This window comes from Equus asinus, chromosome X (assembly GCF_041296235.1).
Source record: "Equus asinus isolate D_3611 breed Donkey chromosome X, EquAss-T2T_v2, whole genome shotgun sequence".
Classification (NCBI taxonomy): domain Eukaryota; kingdom Metazoa; phylum Chordata; class Mammalia; order Perissodactyla; family Equidae; genus Equus; species Equus asinus.
The window spans coordinates 119155953-119174171 of NC_091820.1; the positions used below are offsets into that span (position 1 = coordinate 119155953).

An 18219-nucleotide genomic window follows, 5' to 3' on the forward strand; every position below is an offset into this window, starting at 1 on the left:
CTATTACCAACTCCCCCGAACCCTGACTTGGGCTATAATTTGAGGTTCTCCTTTTGATAACACATTCTCCCTAAACTTTTCTAAAATGTCTGTCTTCAGTGCTTCCCCACAGTGTTTCAGTTTGGCCCATGATGGTGAAATATTTCAGGTTCCCCTATTTCATTTTTTCCCTTTTGGTTGTTATATGCCATGGGCTTCTCTTTTATGCCTTTCATACCTGCCCTTGTCTTCTAGCATTTTTTTTTTGGATTTTTTTGGGAAAGATCTCTGCTTCATTATGCTTTCTTTTCTACTACCTGCTCCCCCTCCACTTGGCTGCCATTTTCACCATTTTAAAGTTATCGCTCTCCTATTAGTCCATTTTGGTTTTGGTTTCCCCTATTTCGTAGTGTGGTGATTATGTCTGGCTACCTACTCTCTGCTGCCTGCTTGTTGGATTCATTCCCTCGGATCTTGATCCTTCTATTTCTGAATGTATGTGCCTCCTAGATCAAAATGTCTTATTTGTTTATGTTTTTCAGCCACGCTTACCACTTTGGGTTGGTGGAGCATATGCTCTCCTTTGTTCTCACCACGAGTTGGATGTGTCTGAGTTTTTCCCTCCAAAGTGGAGATAGCTCACGGTGGTCCCATTGCCTTCCAGGCAGTGACCAGCATTTGATTCTGGGGCCATGCAGCTGTTCATTTCTTAACAATTACATGGTTGTGACATCTGGGAAAATCCTTTGAGGTATTTCATATCCTTGTGCCTGTGCTTCCTGGGTCACTTGGGATTACCAGGTTTCTTCCAAGTTCCTTTTAGGAACTTCGCCTTTTGCCTTTGATGTGATGGTTCCCATCAGAGAGAGAGAGATTGGGAACACATGCCACACATGAATGTGGGCTCTGTGAAAGAAAGCACGCTGGGACACAAGTGTGTATGCCAGCGGAACCTGCCAAGTGTGGCGTGTCTGTAGTAAGGTTGTTCCTTTCTGCTCACCTCTCCTGAGAAGTAGTGTACAGTTGAGTGCTTACTAATTTGGTTGGACATGATAATAACAAAACAAAACCCTAGGCCTACTGGATCCAAATCTCCAGGGCTGGGACCTACGGATCTGTATTTTGAACAAGCTCCTCACTGATTCTAGCTTGGGAGACATTGGTGTATGTTGGCCATCTTGAGTCCTCCTATCCTATGTGGTCATTGATACTGTCAGGGCCTCTTTAGAAGGTCACTTTGCTGACTCTCTGGCTTGAGAGGACCTCTTTCTTTCTTGTGTGGGAGGACAAGTTGTTGCCTTCTCGTGTAGACCGCTTAGCTTGGTGCTCTCCTGCCTGTGCTCTCTACCCCTCCTCCCCTCCTCCACAAAGGCTACTGTTAATTAGTAGCAGTGGGCTTCACATAGGCAGGGGTGCTGCTCTGCTGAAAATCATAATGTAAGAGTGGGAGGCTAAGATTTAAGCAGGTGCTCCATCTTCAGGATCTTGTGAAAATGGGGATACCCAGTATCAGTGTTGCTCTCTAGGCAATCATAAAATGTGTATTGTGCAGTAATTATTTTGGTTTTTACTTGGTTTTCTTTTCGTTGTTGTTGTTTTTGGGGTTTGTTTGGGATCTAAAAGCTTCTTTATCTAGGTGATGCTATTTTATATGTTGTTCTGTTTCCAAATGCTGGGACTGCCCCTCCCCTCCCCGCCCCCACGATTTCTGTCCCAGGCCCTGAAATCTACTAATACCCTCTAAACAGAACAAAAATCAACCTAAGAGTGAAAAAGCCATGGTGAATGACTTATATCTGCTGCCCACAAATATTCAGGCAGCAGGTAAAACTTATACCCTGTGTCGAAATTCATCTTACGGTGAGAACAGCTCCTTCCGTTGCCTGAGTCTTCTAATGCTTCATAGAGAGGAAAGATGAAAAAAGTACCTGGTGTATCAGCCAACCTGCTGAGCTGTTGTTTTTTAAACTAGGATATTCCAAGATAGTCTAAGAAACAGTCAAAACTTGATTAAGCAGGATGTTCAGGGAATGGGGTCCTGGTGAACTGATGTGAGACAGTCAATCCATTTGTCTTACTCCTTGTTGAAATCTTTCTAAAATTATCTGTTAACCCACATAACTGTCTTAGTAACGTTAAAGATAATTTTCAGGAAAAAGTGAAATCATGAGTCTCGTACATATAAAAATGAATGCGTGTTAAAGATTTTATTTTACTCGTTAATCAACAAAGGAACCAGACAGATGTTATAGCCGGTTCAAAGTAAAAGTCCAAAAGCACAAATTTATATGGAGTAAAGGAATTGAATTGCAAATGGAGGCAAAACTGGTTTTTCCACAGCGGGGAGGGAGGTCAATCCGAACTCTATGGGACAAGACAGAGTTTGCATATCCATCAGTTACCTGCAATTTACAGAGGTGCAAAATAGCCCAAAGACAATGAACCGGGCCAGAATCAGGCAGCTGGGAAGGGTGTGCTGTAGACAATGCGTAGTTTTCTCATTGAATGACAACATCTTTTCTATAGTAAGCGAGCATGGTGGACGCGTTTTTTTTTTTTTTTTGGTTGACTTTGCTTCTTATAATTTCTCAGGGTCATCACCTCAATTCTCATCCAGAATTCACATCCACATAACATGCATTTACTGAGTACTTACTATGTGTAAGACATTGCAGAGGAACCAGAGACAGAAAAGACGGTATTTCTTACTTTAAGTAGCTGGTTGATCTGGTGGGAGAGACAGACATGCCATGCCCCCAACCAGCCACACTGCAGAGGAGAATGCGAATCAGTGCTGTGGTAGAGGTGGGAAGGTTTGAGGAACATTTGAATGAAATGTTTGAGGAGAACCAGAGAGGGAGGGGTTAACTGACCAGGGGCTGGGCCTGGGGAGATGGCATGATGACATTTAAGCTAGGCGTTGAGGGATAAGAGAGGAAGAGGAGGCACAGGAGGGGCCGTTTCAGGATGAAGTAACAGCAAAGTCCTGAAACTGGATGGGCTATGCAGGGACCAGTCAGGAGCCGAGACTGCAAGGGCAGCCGGGAAATAGTAGGATATGGCCGAAGAGGAGGCTAGAGAGGAGGTTTGAGGCCAGGTCATGCTGGCCCTGAATGCTGTGCTGGGAAATTCAGGCTTGATTCTGAAGACCGAGGGAAGCTATTGAAAGCTTTGGAGGTGGGAGGGAGTGACGTGATGAAACTGGTGCTTTAGAAGATGAATTGATTGTAGAATCAAGAGATGGGAGGCAGAGGGACCAGTTAAGAGGCTATTGTAATATTCTGGGTGAGAGATGATGAGGGCCTGCATCAGGCTAGTGGCGAGAGGGGTAGAAGGAGAGGATGGAGATCGTATAATTAAGGCTTGACTCCTGATTGGATGTGGGCCATGGCAGGGAGAAGGAGTTGGAGGTGACAACACTGAAATTTCCAGGCTAGGGGATGGTGGTGCTATTAACTAAGATAGGAAACATGCTGGGCGTGGGGGGTGGGGAGCAGGTTTATGGGAACAGATAATGAGTTCGGTTTGAGACACATTGAGTCTGAGGGGCTCCGTGGACATCCAATTAACAGCGAGTTGTTGGCAGCTGGAAATTCTAGTCTGGGTCTAAGGAGAGAGGTCAGGGCTAGAGCTACAGATTTGGGAGTCATCAGCGTGAAGGGGTGAGTTGAAACTGTGGGAGCTCATGAGCTGAGAGAGGAGGGGCAGGGCTGACGTATACACATGCAGAGGGAGAGAGGTAGGGGTAGGGGAGAGCCAGCGAGAGCACATTGAGCTAGAGAGACAGAAAGAGACAGAAGGAGGACAAGAGAGACGGGGGGAAGTGGAAAGACAAGAGAGGGAGACTGAAGGCTGAGGTGGGAGGACAGAGTAGAGGGGAGATGGGGCAGGGGAAAGAGAGAAAGGAGGAGGAGGACAGGGAGGAGAGTGGAGCCTGCGGGGAAGATGAGGAAAGTGAGATAAAGGAGGGAAAGGACCAGGGCAAGACAGGTGGGAAAGGGGAGAAAGTTGGAGTAGAGAGGACTGTGCTGAGAGAGAGAGGGGATAGGGAGAAGAGAATAGACAGCTGGGAGAATAATAATATCGAGAAGGAGGAATAGAGGGAAATGGGAGAGATTGAAAGGGGAGGGGGAGGGAAAGGGAGAGAGAGAGAGGAGTGGGTATAGGAAGAAAAAGAGGGAGGGAAGGGGAAGAGATGGGAGAGGCTAGCAGAAGTGAGGAGAGACTGAAGATGCAGGCCAGGTTTCCGGGGTGAGGGGCGGGACAGAAAGGCGCCACCTGAGCCAGCAGGCACTGAGTCAGGAAAGCCAGGAGAGGGGCAAGTACAAAGAAAGGGGCGAGGGCAGCAGCATCCTATGCTGCAGATATAGGGAGTGGAGTGAGGACCAAGAAGAGAAGGTGGGGATGCGGCTCTTCTCTCCTCTCACCTCTCTCCCTTGCTCATTCCCTCTGCACCAGCCACCCTGGCCTCCTGGCTCTTCCTTGATCTTAGCAGGCAGCCTCCTGCCTTAGGACCTTTGTATAGGTTGTTCCCTCTACCAAGAATGCTCTTCCCTCAGATAGCCACACGGCTCACCCCTTTGCTTCCTTCAGTATGTTTAAATGTCCCCTTCTCAGCAAGGCCTATCCTGATCACCCACTTTCAAAATGTAGCCCATTCTGCCAGTCCCCCAGACCATTGCCATGCCCCTTTGCCTGTGTTGTACCACCTTTTTTTTTTTTTTTTGAGGAAGATTAGCCCTGAGCTAACTACTGCCAATCCTCCTCTTTTTTGCTGAGGAAGCCTGGCCCTGAGCTAACATCTGTGCCCATCTTCCTCTACTTTATATGTTGGACGCCTACCACAGCATGGTGTGCCAAGCAGTGCCATGTCCTCACCTGAGATCCCAAACCGGCGAACCCCTGGCCGCCAAGAGGCGGAACGTGCGAACTTAACCACTGCGCAACGGGGCCGGCCCCCCACCTTCTAACATACTGTAACATAGAATCATTTAACATGTTTATTGTCTGTCTCATCCCACTAAAATATAAGCTGCATGAAGACAGAGGTTTTTGGCCCTTTTTGTTAATTGTTGAATCCTCAGTACCTAGGACAGTGCTGGCCCACAGTAGGCGCTCAATAAATATTTGTTGAATGAATAAGTGATATTGTGTTGAATATGGACAATCTCTGAAAATTGCTCAAAGGATAAATGAAACAAATCCCTGATGTGACGATATTTTACTGTGATTTACTTCTTTGGAAAGTGGAGAACAGCATCAAATTCTGATCACTGTAGGGTTCTGTTCAGTTGAGCTTGATGAATAAGGCTTTTAGCTAATAAGTTAACTCAAGGGTTTAAGGGTCTCAAGACAAGCTCATTGCATAAACCTCTTTGTCTTGATGCCTCTTTTTCTCTGGAACGTGAATTGCATTGGTTGTCAACAGTAAGAGCTGGAGGTTGGCTGGTGAAGGGGGTGGTAGGTCATGGGGATGGCAGACCGATAGGAAAGACAGAAATGTGTGGTTCTTGATGGAACAGTGTTTTTTGTTTGTTTGCTTGTTTGTGGTCAGAGGACAATAAGTATTTCGTCTGATTTGGAGGGAACTTTAAACTAGGTTAGAATAGATGCGTTTTATCTATGTAACTGCCAACTCGAAATCAGAGTAGAGTATTTTTGAAGGGCTTGTAAAGAAAGCATGTGCTGCCTCTGGAGAGAAATTGGCTACATCAGTCAAATACTTCAGTACCCATGGATTAGAGAGTTGACGAGAAAAAGGTCCCCAGTAGTCTTTCAATGCACTCTTCATATGTGGGAACGACCCCCTAATTGTGGTTGATTAGGCTAAATGTGTGTAGAAAAATATACTGTCATCTCATCTGTCTGAAATAGATTGAATTTCCTCGAACACTCAAGCATATCTGTCTTTAAGATAATTTAAAAATCACTCTAGGTGATTAGCAGTGTTCTGGTCTCCATCCTGAAACCTATGGATTCCTGGAAAGCTGGTGCTCCCTCATCCCCATTTGGATGGAAATTTTCCATAGCAGGCTTATGAGAGAGACTGCACTAACATTTTGGTGCTATGATTACCTTTGTTTGTTTCCTTGTTAAAGGTAGTTAAAACAGCTGTCCCTGGTAGGAGTTTTGATTTTTGGGGGTTCTTTTTCCCCAGGGGGAGTGGCCACAGCTGGTCTGTCTGGTGGTGAGTGGCTGTCATGATCTCTACAGCACCGCTCTACAGCGGCGTGCACAACTGGACCAGTTCTGACCGGATTCGCATGTGTGGCATCAACGAAGAGAGGTGAGGAGGCTGGGAAGGTACCTTGGCTGTTGCTGCCTTCTCATGAGCGGTACCTACTCACCAGAGGGGTAGCCACCGCAGGGCCTGGGGAGGGACCCTGGGGAGGAGGCTGTTGGTTGTTTCTAATTTTCCTGAGACGGGATGGGGCTGGGGCTGTGTGAGTGGCCTGCTCTGCCATGCTGTCCCTGTTCAGATGAAGGTGAGGAGGCCAACAGATGACCTTTTGCCAATTAGTATTTGTCTACTCATTAAGAACTGTCAGATGGTGGAGTAAGGGGAAGCTCAGGAGACGGCAGTTTTTATTTGCAGCATCCATGTTCAGTGCTCAAGGATACGCGTAGGATATTTTTGGTCCTGATCTAAGCCTGGAAGAAAGGCAGTTTTATCATTTAGCTTTATACTGGGAACTGTTAGTGGGTATTCTGGTGATCAGCACTTTCCTGCCTCACGAGGCTAATGACGATTCGCAGTGAGATCCTTAGGAAGTATCAAAGAAAGATCAAACCGCCTAACGTAGTTTTCGTACAAAATCGAGAGTTGATGATGCCTGCCTGATTTGTGTGTGCTTGCAGTCTCCTGTTCACCAAAATATTTGGGTGACCAAGCTGTGCCATTTCCTGATCTTGCCCCAGACGAAGGGCACTCAAAATGGCCTTCAGATTTTATATTTGACTTTCATAACCCTTGGCCAAAGAGCTATGTATGATGGTTGCCAGGCCTCTCCCATTTTTAGAGAAGGTGTGGCTCCCCCATGCTTGCTGGCGTTCAGCTATCATTTCAGTCCCTTGACTGTGTAAATCCAAATACATCAGCTCAATCACCTAGAACACAGAATGATACGGCTGTTCCTGGGATTCAAGATCTGGCGTTTGCTTGGGTAAATCTTGGAAGTCTGTGCATGGGTGTGTGCGCATGTCGGGGAGTGTTCGTAATTTTGAAGGGAAAGGAATGGACGTCTTCGCGTGTATCTACTTTCTTCTTCTGTTCTTAACTGGAGAAGTGTGTACTTGTGTGAGGTTCAGATTAGGAGAATAGACCATTTTATTTTTATAAAGCCATTAGCACCTGATGGTTTAATGTTCTCTAAGCTGAGGAACAACTTAGAGATGGACTTAAAAGGGATTTAATTTTAGAATATAAATGTGAAGACCAAGGAAAATAAGACAAAATTCTTCTCAGATCAGCACAAGACAGGTATTTTCCTTTGCATATGAGGTATGTCCTGAGATAATTACTAAGAGCTGACCTGGGGGAAGGCAGGTGGTGGTATTGATTTGTGTAAGTGTTCACTGGCAACTAGTTATAAGTAGCTGAGACTCTGATGCAGAGACCTGGACTAGAGCCTTCAAAGAAAAAAAATCAATGACAAGTTACCTTGGTTCCCTGTCCATTCTAAATCTCTGCTGAGAAAGGAGCAGGAAGTGGGCCCAAAACCTGATTTTCCCTCTTTCTGGACCTCTCTTGGGATGTTAAATGACCAAATATGCCTAGTGGTTAAGATGACCTTTTAAGTGTTGTCACTTCTGGTCTCCTCTACCCTTTATTGTCGCCTTCCTGCCACAGTCTAGGCCGTGCTACAGCTGATTTCCAAAGTGTGATCTCACCTGATTTAGAAACCATCTTCCTGGGCGCTTTACAACTTGTAGAACTTAGGAGTTTGGGGGACAAAGCTGCACCTGGGGGGTTAACTCTGAAAGTTAGGTTTGAGAAGCCTGCCCGGCTCCGTCAGGCATACTTGAGGCTGGCAGCAACAGGAGGCAGGGGCTTTCTGCTAGCCCCAGGTGGCTGACTCTGGTCAGACCTCCAGCTACATCGCTGTTTTCTTGCTTACTTGCTTCCTTTTTTGCACTCATTCATTTCTTCATTTAACAAATACTTGTTAACCCAGGGAGAGCAAACCGATAGTCATGGGACATTGGTGGTGAGTGGCATGTACAGGTCCTGTGGGAGTCCAGTGTAAGAATGACACCCTTCCTGGGGGAATAGGGGAAGGCTTCCCAGAGGCAATGACATGTGAGCTGCAATTGAGGGATGAGTAGGAGTTTGAGGCGGGGGTTGGTGTTTCCCAGGCGGTGTGTTTGGGGAAGGCCCTGGCTGGAATGGGGCCGGTCTCGGGGTGCAGTGGAACTCAAGCAGGGAAAGTCTGCAGGGGCTAGAAGATAAGGAGCCCGATGTGTTCCGGGTAGGCAGGGCCCAGCAGGAACTGACAAAGGTCCAGTTTGACAGTGGTGCTCACCCTTAGTAATTAGAAAACCGGCCCTGAAAGGTTATGGCCGTTTCTGGCTTAAGTTCAGCAAAGCCTTGAGCATAACAGCCCAGGGTCGTCTCTGTAGGGAAGAAATGGTGGATTGATTTTCAGTCCTGACTGAAGCCTTCTTTGACCCCTGCTCCCTCCTCCCCACCACCCGCACCCTCCTCACCTTGCCCAATTGACCCAGCTCTCCCTGTGCCCTCCTCCCCTGCAAGCTATTCCTGTCCCAGGCTCTTCTCTCAATGGAGCAATTTAACGTTCGCTTAGCTTTGCCTACCCCTCTCCTCAGAGGATTGGAAATGTGGCCTCATGACATTTTCCCAGAGCCTTGGGGGCTGGCACTCAGGCACGGCTATGCCTGGAGTAGCCAGGACTGCTGCTCCCACTGCCACCTTGAGAGTCTCTGGGCCGGCTGGCTCTGCCACTCTCTGGTGGCTGCCTTCAAGGGCAGGGTTTCTGCTTTCAAGGTGATTTTATGTGGGGTGGGAACTGAGCAAGGGGGGTCAAGGGTGCAGCCAGCTCCCCTTTTTATGGTCAGAAGGGGAAAGAATATAAATAAATAGCGTCTTCCGTCTGTGGCCCCTCATGTGGGGTTGGTGAAGGGGGGTGCACTGCTGCTTGTTTCCCCTCACCACCATCCTTCCCCCAAATCCTCCCTGGCCAGTCTCGTTGGAGCACGCTTCTCCCTGGTCCAAGGCTGGGTATAGGTCTTACTTTTCCTGTCTCTCAGGAGTTGATGTCAAAGTGTGTTTTCCCTTTGCCTCAGGTCCCCCTTCCTCCCCTTCCCTGAGACCTTGACTGAGTCTCCAGCCCTTGCCTGTCCTTATGATTGGTTGTGTTTGCCACTCACAGTTGTTGCCAGCAGTGGGACCCTCCCACTTCTGTCAGCCTAGCTGCCTTTTAAAGGGAATAATAAGCCCATGCCACACCGTTAGCCCCTTCTGGAGCCCTGAGAAGACGGGGAGAGGCCCGCTGTGATCCCCTTGGCTTTTTTGCTTCTCTTGGCTAGGTAGAATTTTGGAGTCCGTGCCCGTTCCAGTGGGAGGGAGGGAGTTAGCAGGGCCCTCCCTGTTCTTATGGGGTTGGCTGCAGGCCCCCTCACTGCCCTTTGGGCACCCTGATGAGGCCATGCTGGCTTCTTCCTGGGCTGTCACAGAGCTCAGGGCGAGGCCCTGGAAAAGGGGGGCGAACCCCAGGCCGACGCCTTCCCAGAGATGTGCAGAGCGTTCCTGTGCTCTGCCCCACGGGAGCCGCCCCGCAGCACTTCTACTAGAGCTTTCATCTTGCACCCAGACCTTCCACTGGTCCCTCTCACCCCGACTCCTGCCCCACAGGTGTCTTCCCTAGGACAGACAGTGGGCCGTTCTTGCTGTATTCAGAATACCAAACTTCCAGTCGGTGTTTTCTTCTCTTCAACTTTGCCCTCCTAGTCTGACCTGTTTTTTTCTTTTTTTTTGGTCAGGATCTACCATTTTCTAAGATTCTTACCCAAAATTTGGAGAAGACTTTGAGCAGATGGGGGTACAGTCGAGTTTTCCTCCTTTGAGACTCAACTCTCTGGCCTGGAGCCCTTCCCTCTGCAATGTACCAAATTGATTTTGGGGTCTGTGGCCTTGAAGGCCTCTCTTTGGGATGGGAGAGAATGCGGTGGCACTGGGAGACCAAGAGGAGAGTGGGGAGCTGGCCAGGGGCGGGATGCAGGCATGGGTAGAAGGGTAGGAGGGAGGGCACTGGCTGGAACCTGGTGGAACTCTAGAAAACAGGAGGAGGCTCCCTGAGGGGAAAGAAGTCATGCCTTGGAGATGCCCCTTAGCACCCAGTGACCTGGTGGCCTCGAATCAGTACCATTGCATGTGCTAATAAATGTGTATCTGCTCTAGGCAAGCCCAGCAGGTGAATAGGTGATGATTCAGATTTAGAACGTGAAATGCAATGGAGGTGGTTATTTGTCTTAGAAAAGGGTTACCCTTATGGCGCTGCAGCCAGCTTCCCATATAGACTTAAAATAAGATCCCATTTAAGAGAAAAGCAGTTTGCATGCCTTTTGAGATCGTCTGTGATTCACCTCTCCCCTTTTGGCAATGCCCGCTACCTCCTGGATGGCCACCTTGACGGGTAAGCTCAGGCAATAGGGCAAAGATGCTGTGGTGTTCTCCACACTCCTGGCGAGAGCCCTAGAAAACAAGATCCATGGCCCAAGGAGGAGGGTCGAGTCAGATCGGGCTCCTTTGCAGGAACTTGCAAAGCTGAGTGTGGAGGCTCCGGTTTGTGACCTGGACCCCCAAGTTCCTTCTGATTTCCCCCAAGCGACCAAGGGAAGTGAGACGGGAAGATTTTATGGGAACCCAGGCAGGCAGGGGACATTCTGGGGAAGGTGGCGGTGGCCCAAAGACTAGGCCTCATGGCCCTTCTCTGGTTGTGTCTCCCATGCTAGAAGAGCACCTCTTTCTGATGAGGAGTCCACGACAGGTGACTGCCAGCGCTTTGGATCTCAGGAGTTTTGTGTCAGCAGCAGTTTTTCCAAGGTAAGGAAAGGAGCCACATGCCACCCGCTTAAGGGTGGAGCTGAACTGCCTGGGTGACATGCCCAGCCTGCCATCCCAAGAAAGGGAGCAGGAAGGGCCAGGGTATTTCCCAGGAGTTGCTGTATGTGAGACAGAAATTGGCCAGCTTCTCTTTGCTTCTTCCGAGACGTGGTTGGTCGAGTGGCAAAGAGGACCAGCAGTCGCCTCTCCCGGGCCTTGGGACACTTGTAGCATCCACAGAGAGCCAGCTAAGATGGGCATGCTGCTCTGTCGTTGCAGGTGGAGCTCACAGCAGTTGGAAGTGGCAGCAATGCCCGGGGGGCAGACCCAGATGGCAGTGCAACAGAAAAACTTGGGCACAAGTCAGAGGACAAGCCTGACGACCCCCAGCCAAAAATGGACTATGCTGGGAATGTGGCAGAGGCTGAAGGCCTCTTGGTGCCACTGAGCAGCCCAGGAGACGGGCTCAAGCCTCCCGCTGCTGACAGCACTGAGGCCAGCAGCAGCAGGGCCGACTCCTCCTGGACTCCCCTCAGCACCCAAATGAGCAAACAGGTGGACTGCTCACCAGCTGGGGTAAAGGCCTTGGACTCTCGGCACGGTGTCGGGGAGAAGAATACTTTCATTTTGGCAACTCTCGGAACTGGAGTCCCTGTGGAGGGAACCCTGCCTCTGGTTACCACCAACTTCAGTCCGCTGCCAGCTCCCATCTGCCCCCCTGCTCCCAGTTCGGCCTCTGTCCCCCCATCTGTTCCGGATCAATTCCAGGTTCCCCTCTCCGTTCCCGCCCCGGTGCCCCATTCTGGGCTAGTTCCTGTCCAGGTTGCCACTTCGGTTCCGGCTCCTTCCCCTCCCTTAGCACCAGTCCCGGCTCTGGCTCCGGCACCACCATCAGTGCCCACACTCATCTCTGATTCAAACCCCCTTTCAGTTTCGGCCTCAGTCCTGGTGCCCGTACCAGCTTCTGCTCCCCCCTCCGGCCCCGTTCCCCTGTCGGCTCCAGCCCCTACCCCCATCTCAGTCCCAGTTTCAGCTCCTCCCTTGGCTCTGATCCAAGCTCCTGTGCCCCCTTCTGCTCCGACCCTGGTCCTTGCGCCTGTCCCCACTCCAGTTCTGGCTCCCATGCCGGCATCCACACCTCCAGCAGCTCCCGCCCCTCCGTCAGTGCCGATGCCTACCCCAACCCCATCTTCTGGCCCTCCTTCTACCCCCACCCTCATCCCTGCCTTTGCTCCTACGCCAGTGCCTGCACCCACCCCAGCCCCAATCTTTACTCCAGCCCCCACGCCCATGCCGGCTGCCACACCAACTGCTATTCCCACCTCTGCACCCATCTCAGCCTCCTTTAGTTTGAGTCGAGTGTGTTTTCCTGCAGCTCAGGCACCAGCTATGCAAAAAGTCCCCCTGTCCTTTCAGCCAGGGACAGTACTGACCCCGAGCCAGCCGCTGGTATATATCCCGCCTCCAAGCTGTGGGCAGCCACTCAGTGTGGCCACACTGCCAACCACCCTGGGGGTCTCTTCCACTCTTACACTCCCTGTCCTGCCATCCTACCTGCAGGACAGGTGTCTCCCTGGTGTTCTGGCCTCCCCAGAGCTACGGTCTTACCCATATGCATTTTCTGTGGCCCGGCCTCTGACTTCAGATTCCAAGCTGGTCTCTCTGGAGGTGAACAGGCTTCCCTGTGCTTCCCCATCCAGCAGCACCAGCACCCAGCCTGCGCCAGATGGGGTCTCTGGGCCTTTGGCAGATACTTCCCTCTCTACCGCTTCTGCCAAGGTGCTTCCAACTCCACAACCTTTGCTGCCAGCCCCCAGTGTGAGCTCCGCCCCACCGCACCCCGCCAAGATGCCAGGTGGCACCGAGCAGCAAACAGAAGGGACTTCTGTCACCTTTTCTCCCCTCAAGTCACCTCCACAGCTGGAGCGAGAGATGGCCTCTCCACCCGAGTGCAGCGAGATGCCCCTCGACCTCTCCTCCAAGTCCAACCGCCAGAAGCTTCCATTGCCGAACCAACGCAAGACACCCCCCATGCCTGTGTTGACCCCTGTGCACACCAGCAGCAAGGCCCTCCTCTCCACAGTCCTATCTAGGTCTCAGCGCACAACCCAGGCTGCCAGCAGCAATGTCACCTCATGCCTGGGCTCCACTTCCTCGCCCTTTGTCATCTTTCCTGAGATTGTGAGAAATGGGGACCCAAGCACCTGGGTGAAGAACTCAACTGCGTTGATCAGCACCATTCCTGGCACCTACGTGGGAGTGGCCAACCCAGTGCCTGCCTCCCTGCTGCTGAACAAAGACCCCAACCTGGGCCTCACCCGAGACCCCCGCCACCTCCCCAAGCAGGAGCCCATCTCCATCATCGATCAAGGAGAGCCTAAGAGCACCGGTGCCCCCTGTGGCAAAAAGGGCAGCCAGGCTGGGACTGAGGGACAGCCAAGCACAGTCAAACGTTACACTCCAGCCCGCATCGCCCCTGGGCTGCCTGGATGCCAAACCAAGGAGCTCTCTCTGTGGAAGCCCACAGGGCCAGCAAATATTTACCCACGGTGTTCAGTCAACGGGAAACCCACCAGCACCCAGGTCCTGCCTGTTGGCTGGTCACCATACCACCAAGCGTCTCTGCTTTCCATTGGCATTTCCAGTGCGGGGCAGCTGACCCCCAGTCAGGGGGTGCCCATCAAGCCCACCAGCGTTGTTTCTGAGTTTTCTGGTGTGCCCTCTCTTGGCCCCAGTGAAGCTGTGCATGGACTTCCTGAGGGGCAACCACGGCCTGGGGGCCCCTTTGCTCCAGAGCAGGACACTGGCACAAAGAACAAAACTTGCCGGATTGCTGCCAAGCCTTACGAAGAACAAGTCAACCCTGTCCTCCTGACTCTCAGCCCTCAGACAGGGACCCTGGCGCTGTCAGTTCAGCCTAGCGGTGGGGACATCAGAGTGAATCAGGGGCCTGAGGAATCAGAGAGCCACCTCTGCCCTGATGGCACTCCTAAGATGGAAGGCCCCCAGGGGGCCTGTGGTCTGAAGCTGGCAGGAGACACAAAGCCTAAGAACCAAGTGCTGGCCACCTACATGTCCCATGAGCTGGTCCTGGCCACCCCCCAGAACCTGCGCAAGATGCCCGAGCTGCCTTTGCTACCTCATGACAGCCGCCCCAAGGAACTTATCTTGGATGTGGTCCCGAGCGGCAAGAGGGGCTCCAGCACAGAGCTTTCACAGCTTGGAAGCCAGGTGGACCTGGGGCGGGTGAAAATGGAGAAGGTGGACGGTGATGTGGTCTTCAATTTAGCCACCTGCTTCCGGGCCGATGGCCTCCCAGCAGCTCCCCAGCGGGGCCAAGCTGAAGTTCGGAGTAAGGCCGGGCAGGCTCGAGTGAAACAGGAAAGCATAGGCGTCTTTGCTTGCAAGAACAAGTGGCAGCCAGACTCGGTGGTGACCGATGGGGTGACTGAATCTCTGCCACCCAAGAAAATGAAGTGTAGCAAAGAAAAGGATGGTGAGGAGCCACAGCCACAAGCCAAGGCCATAGTCCGGAGTTCTCACGGACCCAAGGTGAGTGCCGGGCAGAGGTTGAGAGCAGGGCCGGTCAACCTGTGACGTGATGGCATTCTTGAGTAGCTCTGTGAACCCAACTGATTGGAAGGCTTGTGTAATGTGAATAATGACCTGCTGTCCCTTATCTAAGTCATATTCTCCATATATGGTGTTTGCACATGGGGAGGGGCTGGCTTGTATTTTGTAGGATGTGGGAAATGATTCGGTCCCTGAGGCTAGGGAATCCATTGTCCCAGATGAGGTTGGAAAGCGGAAGAAGGTATCGGTGAGGGAAATCAATTAATAACAGGCCCTTCCCTGCAGAACAATTCTTCCTCTTCCTTTTTTGAGACTGCCGTCGGCCTTGAAAACTTGGGGCCTAGGGAGGAAAGGGGCCTTTGCCAGGGTTGTTCTCTGACCACTGGGAGAGCCTGCTCAGGATTTGCTTGGAGTTTTGTGGGGCCAGAGCCAGTTTGGCTTCTGGGCTCATCCACCCGTTTCCTCCTGCCTCATGCTTGGGGTGGCAGCTTTGGGTTTCAGCCCACTGGGAACTTGGTGTGCAAGGCATGTGGGCATCTGGGTCTGGGTTCTTAATAGGCTAAGGATGGTGCCAAAGTTCTAGGCAAAAAGGTGGGCCAGAGGACTCCACTTGAATCCAGTGGTCCTCTAGAGGGGATCCAGAGGCCACTGGTGATCCAAGGAGATTCTTGAAGCAGTTGAGGATAGGGCTTATTCCAAATTTGGATTAATTTGAAGTTATGTTAACAAGTCTTCAAATTGGATGTTGATATACACTAATGAGTAACTTTCTAGCTGGAGCACCATGAATTTCTTTGTGGCAGAAGCTCTTAATCTTTTTTGAACTGTAAAACGCTTTGAGGAGCTGATGAGAGCTGTGGACCCTGTCTCCAGAAACATGACCTCAGAATTTTGCCAGTCATTTCAGGAGGTTCATGGACCCACCTCCTTCCCAAAACCCACCCGTGGACTCCAGGTTAAGAACCCCACGGAGGGACCGGCCCTGTGGCCAAGTGGTTAAGTTTGCGTGCTCTGCTTCGGCGGCCCAGGGTTTCGCCAGTTCGAGTCTTGGGCGTGGACATGGTACCGCTCATCAGGCCATGCTGAGGCGGCATCCCACATGCCACAACTAGAAGGACCCACAACTAGAAATGCACAACTATATACCAGGGCTCTTGGGGAGAAAAAGGACAAACAAAATCTTAAAAAAAAAAAAAAAAGAACCCCAGGGATAGAGTTTGGGTGGGTTTTTCTCAGTGACCTCACAGCCCCCTCTGTATGGCAGAGACATGCCAAGTCAGAACATAGGTCATGATGTAGGAGAGCATATTTATAGCATTTTCTCAGGTAAATGCGATCTGCCCTTGGTGGTACTAAGAATATAATAATTCATGTTGTTATAGTTGTTAACATTTGTCGAACTCCTACTATATACCAAGTGCTTCCTACATATGTTATTTAACTTAATCCTTACAATACCCTATGAGGTTAAGGTTATACCCAATTTACAGATAAGAAAATGAAGGAAACAGACTGAGTGGGTGACTTACCCAAAGTTATACAGCTGTTAAATGGCAGAACTGGAACTCAAACTCCGGGCTCACTGGCTCCAAAGTTCATGTTCATCTTCAGCTATGCCACACTATCTCCCACTCTCCTTGTGTATTGCTGTTTCGCTGACCACTTAGCAAGCATTTGTTGATCAGCTACTACATGCCAGTCTCTCCCAGGCAGTGGGAATCCATCTTCAGGAGGATGGCCCAGCATTTTGATGAGGAGTGTGCTCTCTGGAGCCAGGTCCAGTGCCTGAGTTTGAATCTTGGCTCTACTTCTTCCAAGCTGTGTGATAATTGGTCAAGTTACTTAATCCCTCTGGCCCTCAGTTTCCTCATCTGTACAATGAGACAATAGTAGTGCCTACTTATACGGCTTATAAAGATTTAATGAGATGATGATGTGAAATGTCCAGAATGGGCAAATCGCCGGAGACAAAAAGTAGATTAGTGGTTGCCTAAGGCTGGAGGGGATGGGGAATTGGGGAGTGACGGCTTAATGGGTACAGGGTTTCCATTTGGGGTGATGAAAAAGTTCTGGAACTAGATAGTGATGATAGTTACATGACTCTATGACTGTACGAAAAACAATTGAATTGTAAACTTAAATAAATGAATTGTGCGCTGTATCTCAATAAATTATATGTCAACAAAGCCTATGTTAAAAAAGACTAAATGAGATGATTATATGTAAACGTTTAGAACAGTGCCTAGCACATAGTGAGTGCTCAGTGTTCCTGGCTGCTGCTGTTATTGTGAGTGTTGCCAACAAAATAGACATGGTCTCTGCCCTCATGGAGCTTATGTCTTGCAGATGACTCAGTAACAGGCAGGCATGCCCCTTCCTGTATTAGGAGAACAGTTCCCTGGGCCCGCTGACAGATGCACGGGGCAGACAATAAAGTTACAGGATCAGAGGCCTGGAAGCAGCCCTTAGCGACTGCCTGTAATGATTTACTAAATGTTCACTTTTCGAGAGACCAAACAATTTAGATCTTCCTCTTCTTGTGTTTCTCTGAGAAAGAAACCATTGGCAAGCAAACTAAGATGAAGGGTTAATTCCAAACAGCCCCTTTCAAGGGTCTGGCCAAGAACAGAATAGTCTCCAGTCTCCAGCGCCACCTGCCCCCAGGCCTTGTGGAATCCTGAAGGGCCTTCTGAATCATCAGCAGAGTTCTTCGTCTGGTGTTGGGTGTATCTTCCTGTCTACTTGTCCTTTGGAAAACCTTTGAAAACTCTGTTAACTGGAACATTTGTCTTCCGCGGTCTCCCCACCCTCCCAACTTTTTGCCCAAGTTGGAGTGTACAATATATTTTTACTCTCAGTGCTGCCTTTGCAGAAGATACAGACAGAAATCCCTTCTAGATGTTCTGTTTTACTTGTTTTTGTCTATCTTGGGAAGTAAAAGTTAATGATCTGTACTTGAGAGCCAGCTAAAAATGATATTCAGAAATAAATAGGACATGTTCAAATTTATGTGCGTTGAACTTCATTCACCTTGACTTAAAGTGGTTTCTCTCCTGCCATACCTGAAGGTCAGACTTTACGAAGCACTCCCCCATCTTCCTCTTTCTTCCCCGATTCTTTCTCCTCACACTTTGGTTTGTAGGAAGTGGCAACAAGCTGAACTTGAATTTTAAGCTCAGCCTTCTGCTGAATATGGAGCAGGAGGAGGTCATGGGATAGTCCGAGTCCCTGGAATTCGATGGGGAGCGGAGACTCCCTGTCTCTGCAGAATCGAGACACACTCTCTCCCTCCCCCCACACCCCAGAAGATGTTCCGTCAATGAGGTATCTGCCATCCCCTAAGCTGAAGCTGGACACTGATAACCTTAAGAAGGTGGTGTGTGGATGTGCTTGGGGGGAGACAGTTCTTCTTTGGGCCTGCTTTGATTGTTAAAACGTTTTCTTATTCTGCACTCCCTGGATACTAGAATACTGGAAATCCCTACCTTGCCCTATTTCTTGTTTAATGGCTTTGAGAGACCTCAAAGCTTGTGAGAATATGTGACTGTTAGGCCGAGAGTGTCCTTGTGGTGTGCAGGCACAAGCATCATGCCTATCTGATGCAC

General features: G+C 50.1%; 1 protein-coding gene across 9 annotated transcripts in view; it reads left to right on the forward strand.

The window, feature by feature from the left end:
- BCORL1 (BCL6 corepressor like 1) overlaps window positions 1-18219 on the forward strand; it is a 61667-nt gene that overhangs the window by 13001 nt on the left and 30447 nt on the right. For 7 of the 9 annotated variants that reach the window (XM_044763434.2, XM_044763432.2, XM_044763433.2 and 4 more), the window contains 3 exons: window positions 6137-6265; window positions 10951-11041; window positions 11321-14593. In XM_044763434.2, coding sequence (XP_044619369.1) covers window positions 6180-6265; window positions 10951-11041; window positions 11321-14593 — 3450 coding nt within the window. In that variant the 5' untranslated portion in view covers window positions 6137-6179. The remainder of the gene's footprint in view (window positions 1-6136; window positions 6266-10950; window positions 11042-11320; window positions 14594-18219) is intronic. The other 2 variants (XM_044763437.2, XM_044763430.2) reach the window with 1 other exon arrangement.